The sequence below is a fragment of the Argiope bruennichi genome, chromosome 10 (assembly GCF_947563725.1).
Source record: "Argiope bruennichi chromosome 10, qqArgBrue1.1, whole genome shotgun sequence".
Lineage (NCBI taxonomy): Eukaryota > Metazoa > Arthropoda > Arachnida > Araneae > Araneidae > Argiope > Argiope bruennichi.
The window spans coordinates 23,540,093-23,549,175 of NC_079160.1; the positions used below are offsets into that span (position 1 = coordinate 23,540,093).

General features: G+C 30.6%; 1 protein-coding gene across 3 annotated transcripts; it reads left to right on the top strand.

Annotated features, from left to right (window-relative positions):
• The first annotated feature begins 421 nt into the window (after positions 1-421).
• LOC129989243 (uncharacterized) lies at positions 422-5,836 on the top strand. 3 transcript variants are annotated; one of them, XM_056097633.1, is made up of 3 exons: positions 422-713; positions 789-876; positions 1,019-5,836. In XM_056097633.1, exon 3 carries the CDS (start codon positions 1,385-1,387, stop codon positions 4,751-4,753), a length of 3,369 nt encoding a protein of 1,122 aa, XP_055953608.1. In that variant the 5' UTR covers positions 422-713; positions 789-876; positions 1,019-1,384; the 3' UTR covers positions 4,754-5,836. The 3 variants fall into 3 exon arrangements, with proteins under 3 accessions (XP_055953608.1, XP_055953607.1, XP_055953609.1); XM_056097632.1 differs by having other exon boundaries at positions 808-876; XM_056097634.1 differs by lacking the exon at positions 789-876.
• Positions 5,837-9,083: the final 3,247 nt, after the last annotated feature.

Genomic DNA, 9,083 nt, shown 5'->3' on the forward strand with positions numbered 1-9,083 from the left:
TGCTATGAATTATCGACAGACATTTGATTGTAAAACGTAATACAAAGCGAACTTCGGCGAATCAATTACTCATGATTCAAAGATCTGCAATGGAATTGTTGACAACTTCAAAGAAAATAAATGTAAATACTAAACTATACAGCTAAGATACTGAGAATAGCTCAGCATTGTAAACTCTATATAAAATTGTAATACTAAGCAGCACTAACTGTCATTTAATGTAACATCATCAATGAATCGATGTTCTACATGCATAAGCAACACGAAGAAACTGATTGTACCACTCGATGTAATATTTTAACAATCCCTGAATAAAAATATAATTTAACTGTATAATTGCGTCTGTCTTATTTTGCTTCGCTACATCAGTATGTTTTTTGTAATATCCTATATCACCGTAAAATTTCGTTGTTTTATTCTCAAGGTGGTGAAAGTGGGTTAAGGTAGGAAAATGCACATAAAGTTATTTTAAAATTACTTTAAGGTCACCAGTTCAGGGAGAACAAGGCGTTCCTGGGAAATTCTACAGATAATAAACAATTATTCCATTGCCACTTACATAAACAGGGGTATAAATATAAGCTACATCAGCCTTTGTACATATACTACCGATCTTGTTGAAGACTTCATCTTCATCTCTGTCTCCGTCTTCCTCAGAGTGCGTGTATCTAAGTACTACTCAGCTATCATGGACAGTCACAAAGCGAGCGTCAGTAAGTGATTGCATTTTCATATTCTTTTTAGATTGCTAAGCATGTGTAACATAATTTTTTAAAAATAACGTTAAGTTTTCACACTTCCTAATAGGCTTAACTGATAGCGATTCAGACGGCGAGCAGTTATTTCCCCTTCCTTCCAAGGAAAAGCATACAAGCGGTAAATTAGATTTGATTTTATAAGTCAATTTAGACTTTAGATTTTTAAATTCCCAAAGAAAAAACATGACGGTAAAATGTAAAATCATTTTACATTTTGTATCTTTAGATTTAATTTCAAAATATTATCCCTTTTCTGATAGCTAAAAGAAAATCAAACGATGAGAAAAAAGAGGAGTCCACCAAAAGAGCAAAGAATTTCGAGTATAATTTTTCTGATCCGACAGAAGAGAAAAAGCTCATACCCCCAATAAGCGCTTACCTAGGAAAAGGGATTAACATCAGCATCAAGGAATACAGAAAGTCCTATTATCTTGCTTTCCAAAAGAATGTTGGAGATGAAACAAAGAACAGATTCAACATGAATCTTGACCAATTGGGAGCTTTAAAAAAAGCTATAAATGTGTTTGCAGAACATATAAAGAAAAATTGACATTCACGAGTTAAATGAAAATTTTGTAAAAAAATTGAACTAACTTGACAATTTTCCCTATATTCATCTTCTTAGAATGTCGTTTAATAGAATAGAATCAAGTTTTAGAGGTTATATTTCAGCTTACCGACACTCTCCGATACACTCTGATCCCTACAACTTATATAACGAAATTCGAGAAAACATTTTCTTACTCTTATTAGAGCAAAACCTACCTTTCCGTCTTTTAATATGCATAAGCATTGAATTTATTAAAGATACTCATCCTGACAATTTACTGCAAAACGCTTACTTCTGTTCATTTGCTGAACGCATAATATCATATAACCAAGTAAAAAGTAAAGTTAAAAGCTGTTTTCAGAAAATATTCAATTCCATTGAAACATATATCCAAAACGGTAGTGGTTGGGTTATTAATAAAATTAACTTTTTAGATGTTAATATCGGACAGTACAGAGAACCGCGGGGAGGTTGCGGTAATATAAAATTACCTGACTGTTTAAAAAAAAAAAGAACTCTTCTAAATATACGTTGCGATGATCACAAATGCTTCATATATAGTTGCTTAGCTCATCTCTTTCCTCCTGAAAAAAATCCTAATGCTCCAAGCAGTTACCAAAATAAACTAAAATACTTAAAATTGAAAAATGTAACCTTCCCCATGAAACTCTCTAACATAAAGCATTTTGAAAGTATCAACAGCTTAAAGATAAATATTTTTACTTATGACAAAGAAGTTTTCCCCATATATATCAGTAATAAAAAGTTGGGTTCGGAAATAAATTTACTTCTGTATAAAGAGCATTACTTCTTAATTAAAAATCTAAATCGTTTATTAAACTCCAAAAAAGGGATTCATCATTATTGCTCGCGATGCCTGATTGGATTTCAGAGGCGAAATAGTCTTGTAGATCATAAGCGAGTGTGTTGCCAAAATGCCCCCCAAAAACTATCACCGCCTAAAATAAACACTGTAAAATTTACTAGCATTTACAAAATGTTGTTCCATCCTTTTATTTTGTATGCGGATTTTGAATGCATAACGAAAAATATATCTACTGTTTTACCAAATACATCTCAGAGTTTTTCAGCCAACCTAGAGCATCACGAACCAATCAGTTTCGCATTAATAGCAATTAATATAAAAAATGAAATAATATATCACAAATTCTATTGCGGAGAAAATCCAGTACAAATATTTTTAAAAACAATAAAAAAATTAGCAAAATCTTTATTTAAAAGACTATCATGCAATAAACCAATGATCGAGGAAAATATACCAACGGGAAAGCCTAGCACATGTTACATATGCAAGTTAAAATTTGAACCGAGTGATCGCATTGTCAGAGATCATTGCCATGTTTTAGGCATATTTAGAGGTTTCTGTCACAATTCATGCAATTTAAATTTAAAAAGAAGTAATTTCATTCCTGTAGTCATTCACAACCTTAAGGGGTACGATTCCCACTTATTGTTAAAACATATGTCTCCAGAATTCGCGCATCAGATTGATATAATTCCGACGAATAGTCAAAAATTTACTAGTTTCACCCTCGATAATTACATTAAATTTATTGATTCGTACGCATTTCTTGATTCTTCCTTATCTTCTCTTGTAGAAATTTTGAAAATTTCTGAACATCGGTTTGACATTTTTGATTCTTTTTTCCAAAATAAAACAAATAGAAACTTACTCAAACAAAAAGGATTTTTTCCTTATAGCTATTTTTCATCAAAAGATATTTTAAAACAAAAGACATTTCCACCTCACGAAGCCTTTTTTAACATTTTGACGAATTCGAACATAACAAAAAAAGAATACAAACACGCACTGAGGGTTTACCAAGAATTTCATTGTAAAAATTTTCAAGATTACCTTGAATTGTATCAAAATACAGATACAATTCTTTTAGCTGAAGTATTTCAATCGTTTCGACAAACAAGCATGATGCACTATCATTTGGACCCTGCTCATTTCCTAACTATTGCTGATTTAACGTGGCATTCTGGTTTAAAATTCACAGGTCAGGAATTAAAATTGTTATCGAATGTAGAAGACTATGTCTTACTTGAGACTCAAATGAGAGGTGGAATTTGCTTTCTCGGTCAAAGATATGCCCAGGCAAATAATCCATATCTTTCTTGTTATAACCCCGATGAACCTACAAATTATATTGTGAATTTAGATGTTAACAATCTTTACGGACATTGCATGTCTGAATATCTACCTGTGGGGGATTTTCGTTGGCTTTCACCTGAAGAAATAGCTGTTTTTGATTTAGCAAATGTATCTCGATACTCAGAAACGGGATATTTATTAGAGGTAGATTTACTATATGATAAATCAGCTCATGATTTCCATGATTTTCCCTTAGCAGCAGAACACTTAAATATAAATAAACAAATGTTATCAGATTATCAAAAAAAAATATTGTCTGAAAAAAATATTCCATTCACCGAGTGTAAAAAGTTAACACCAAATTTTTATCCAAAGAAACGCTACATTTTACACTACAGGAACTTAAAATACTATTTAAAGCATGGGATGTCTTTAAAAAAAATTTATCGGATCTTGGCTTTTTCACAATCAGACTGGTTGCGAAGCTATATAAATTTTAATAATGAAAAACGCCAACAAGCCAAAAGCGAGTTTGAAAAATCTTTCTTTAAAAAAATGAATAATGCTTTTTTCGGCAAAACATGCCAAAACGTCAGAAAAAGAATTAACTTAAAGACTGCTCTTACACCCGCTGAATGTAGAAAGCATTTAGCAAGTCCTTTACTTGAATACTTTGAGAGCATAAACGAAGACTTCGCTGTCTTTAAGATGAAAAAAATTAATCTAGTTCTCGACAAACCAATTTATGTAGGATTTTGCGTGCTTGAGCTAGCTAAATTACACATGTATACTTTATATTACTCTAAGTTCAAAAAATATTATAAAGAAAATTGCAAACTCTTATACACAGATACTGATTCTCTATTCATGCAAATATTTACAAATAATGTTTACAAAGATTTTAAAAACGAATTTTTTGATATCATGGATCTAAGCAACTATCCATCTTCAAGTGAATTTTTTAATTCGGAGAACCAAAATAAGTTAGGGTTTTTAAAAGACGAAACGAAATCTAAACCTATTTCAGAATTTATCGGTTTACGATGCAAAATGTACAGCTACAAATGTGAAAATACTGAAACGAAAAAGGCAAAAGGTGTAAAACAGAGTTGTTTAAGAAACATAACACATGAACATTTTAAAACCTCTTTACTTAATGAAACGATTCATCGTCACGAGCAATATTCTATACAGTCAAAATCACATATTCTTTCTACAACCATATCAAACAAAATTTCTTTATCTCCGTTTTACGATAAAATATTTTTGAATGAGGATGGTGTGACCGGAAAATGCTTTGGTCACTATTCCTTGCTTGAAGAATAATGGTAGTAAAATTTTCGTTTATTTTTATGTTCTTCAAAAAAAAAATTTTTTTGAAAAACTATTAAGCATTCAATAGCTACCTTCTGTTAAGGGGAAAATTGTCTCTTAGTTCAATTTTATTTCACATGCTTTGTAAGTGAATCAAATGTTTACTCAGATCGACTGGTTGGACTGAGTTTTTTCATGGTTTTCTCAGTCTATAACGCAAATGCGAACCAATATAAGATCTTCCATGAGATATTATTAATAAATACCAAGAACATTTTATTTTTTAATGTAATCAATTTTTATACTATTTTTGCATGTACATATATATATGATTCAAGTTGTTGTTTTTATCTTAGTTAATATTGTATTAATTGTTTGCACTGTTTTTCGAATGAAATGAAAATAATTTGTATTCATATCCTTTCTTTATATACATTTCTTTCTTATATTCACATGCTTTGTAAGTGAATCAAATGTTTACTCAGATCGACTGGTTGGACTGAGTTTTTTCATGGTTTTCTCAGTCTATAACGCAAATGCGAACCAATATAAGATCTTCCATGAGATATTATTAATAAATACCAAGAACATTTTATTTTTTAATGTAATCAATTTTTATACTATTTTTGCATGTACATATATATATGATTCAAGTTGTTGTTTTTATCTTAGTTAATATTGTATTAATTGTTTGCACTGTTTTTCGAATGAAATGAAAATAATTTGTATTCATATCCTTTCTTTATATACATTTCTTTCTTATATTCACATGCTTTGTAAGTGAATCAAATGTTTACTCAGATCGACTGGTTGGACTGAGTTTTTTCATGGTTTTCTCAGTCTATAACGCAAATGCGAACCAATATAAGATCTTCCATGAGATATTATTAATAAATACCAAGAACATTTTATTTTTTAATGTAATCAATTTTTATACTATTTTTGCATGTACATATATATATGATTCAAGTTGTTGTTTTGTCTTACTTAATATTGTATTAATTGTTTGCACTGCTTTTTCGAATGAAATGAAAATAATTTGTATTCATATCCTTTCTTTATACATATATTTCTTTCTTATATATACAATAAAAATCGTTCAACAATTATCAGTCTGTGCCTCTTTTTTTTGAGTGGGAATAAAATTTATAACCTTGCAGAAAACATTGCTCGCTCTTTTAGTAGTATAGAGATGATGGTTTTCATATAAAAAGTTTTTATATGAGAGCCATCATCTAGTGAAAGGCACTTTTTATATGAGAGCCATCATCTAGTGAAAGGTACTTTTTATATGAGAGCCATCATCTAGTGAAAGGTACTTTTTATATGAGAGCCATCATCTAGTGAAAGGTACTTTTTATATGAGAGCCATCATCTAGTGAAAGGTACTTTTTATATGAGAGCCATCATCTAGTGAAAGGTACTTTTTATATGAGAGCCATCATCCCTATACTACTGGTGTTTATTCTTTATTATTAGAAGCAAAAGTAATTAAGAAAATTAATGTAATTCAAAATATCTCATTGACATTATATAAATATGCATGAATGATAGTCAGAATTGTTTTGATTGGGTCAGAGCTGATGAGTGATATGTTTTAATAAGGAGGTTGAAAATCTCGGCAGATTTCATAGATTAGTCTTTCCAGGTCAAATTGGGCTAGATATGGGAAGAAGTTGAATTTTTCACTTCCCCATAATTCCCTTAAAATTGGAGAGAGAAAAATGATTTAAATCAGGCAAATCATCATAAATACTTTTATATTGTGATTTTTTTTAGTGCACTAAGAACAGTTTTTAATTTTTTTGTATGCATAGTATAAAGTATAGGAATCGTTAAAAAAATTCGAACAGGAGATTTTGACAAATCTCCCCGTTTTAGACCACCTGGAATTCGAAAAACACATTTTTGGAAAATGTCCGTTCGTCTGCCTGTGACAAAGATAACTCAAAAGTGCTTTGAGATAGGCGGTTGAAATTTGACAAATGGTCTTTACATCAAATTTGCAAATTTCTATCAAATTTTAAATAAAATCTATTCAGTGGAAGTGAAGAGAGCTGAATAGATAACATTCGTTGCACAGATTAAATATCTAGATACTGTCAAAATGTAAAGGAAAAAAAAAACTACGGGTTAATTGTCTGTCAGCCTTGCTTTCAGAAACATGTAAACGCGATCACTCAAAAATTCAATGATTTAAGTACAGTACACTCCCGATTATCCGCGGAATTGGGTGGCGCGGCCGCCGCGGATAACAAAAATCGCAGATAATCCGAAAAAAGCTAAAAACGGGTATAGCAAAAGAGAAAAAAGTCATTCCAACTTTGAAAAAATCGTTTTATGTACAATAAAACGTTAAATAAACAGCAGGAAATGTTTAACTAACGCTTAATATTTTAGTATATCACTCAAAACTAACCTAAAATGCATTTTGTTAATAAAAACAGAAAAGTGCTTTGTAGTTACGAGAGGCGTCAAGAATACACAGAAAAATGAATACATCTGTACTGTTTTAATACTGTAATGTATTATGTAATTACAAAAGCATGACTGTAAAACTACACCTTTTTGAAGAAATCAGTCATTTGTGTTTGCTTCTTGCTTTGGAAGTATTTTCTTTTTGGTTGGAAGCAAAAAGAAAACTTAGTGCGGCAGGCGCGGATAATCGGAAGTCTACTGTATATCAAATAAGGTATGGCATTTTGTGAATACAAATGCTGTTTTGTGTCAAATCGTTGTTTCAATCGATTGAGAAAAACATGTTTAAATCCTAAATTTGATTTTTCGATACCAATAACGCATACCAGGGATTCATCTCAAAGGATGACACGGTAGATTCAATGAAAATGCTAAATTCTAGCTGGAAGTTAACATTTTGTAACTATTATACGCCATTGTCATGCAAGGAATTCTCTGACGTGGCAAGTTTTTTAGAGAATATGCGAGAAAATTTTGCGGAGACCATTCCTGCTGTTTAGCTTTTTTTTTTTTTTTTTCAAACCTTAACTTGAGTAAACTTCTTCGAGTTTTCATCAATTGTATTATCTTTCACATTCTTTTATCCCCCTATTTCCAATAACTATGAAATTAAAGAAGGAAATATGGGAAGTTAAGTGAATTTTCTTTTCCTTATCTCTGAACAAAGGAATCTGTCTTCAGGGTTTCCGGTGCATATAAAAGATTTTTTTTTAATTTACATATTTATTTAATATCGCTGTCAAAATTTGATTCATAAAACAAAAGTAGAAAACTTTTGATCATGGAATAGGAAAGATGTGAATTTAATGGTTCTATAATGCCCTTGCCATAAAATAATAGGCTGTATAATGACCTAGTCTCAAATAGGTAAAATGCGCTTTTGAGTTGTGATTTTTTTCCTCTTTTTTTTATTTTCTGTTATAGAAGAATAATAAAAGGCCATAAACATGTAAAAAGTGTCTCGAGCTTACGATGAGTCAGTCCTCTTATTCTTTCTGAGAAAAACAAAAAACATTTTTTGCACATATGCGTACAGATATATGTAATAATATTTTCAAAATCTAGTTTAAACTTAGTTAATTTCCTAATTTTTAGCTCAATTCAACACATATTAACTTCATTCTAAAATATCTTATTTCCTGATCCCATTCCACTTTTTCTATTTAATTAATGCAATATAAAGCTTTGTAAAAATGCTTTCGTCAGCGGTTCCCACGCTCCGAATGAAGGGATAAAGAATTGCTGACCCAAAATTCTTTTAAAAGATCCCTATAATTAATTCTCTTACGTAAATTCGACACGTGTAGAAAATTCCTACCACAATCTCACAGTATATTCACAGGGATAAAATTTTAATAAGCTTTTCCTCATTTTCGCACTGTGTCGTTCTGTATTGATGTGCTCGTCGCTTATGCTTGTACATAAATCATGCCTCCCGGGATGAAATAAAACGAAGTTAAAAATTCAAAGTGTCTTCTCTGTCTTCGGCCACGACTCTGATACAAAAATTATGTTCACATATATGTACAATATCAATGCATACGAGAGCTGGAACTTGATAAAGCTAAACGAATAAATTTAATTTCTGAATTTTACATGAAGTTTCGAAATTCCAACGAAGTCCATCAAGACGAAGTATGTTTGTCGGTGTGTGGGAATATGAACACAGTTTCTTAAAAAGTGAATAAATTTGATTGATCATATCTGGCTTATAGTTTCATCCATTTGTCTTCGATTTGGGTTCAAATTTTTGTTTGTCTGTCAAATTTGTTGTCAGAATTGTCTGTCTACCTATTTTTTAAGTAGTTCAAAATCACTCAATAAATTAGGTAAATGGAATTTTGTATCTGGATTAAATTTTAAA

Bases quoted from the DNA above. Each gene is read 5' to 3' on its own strand.
- LOC129989243 (XM_056097633.1), top strand. From the start codon at position 1,385: ATGTCGTTTAATAGAATAGAATCAAGTTTTAGAGGTTATATTTCAGCT.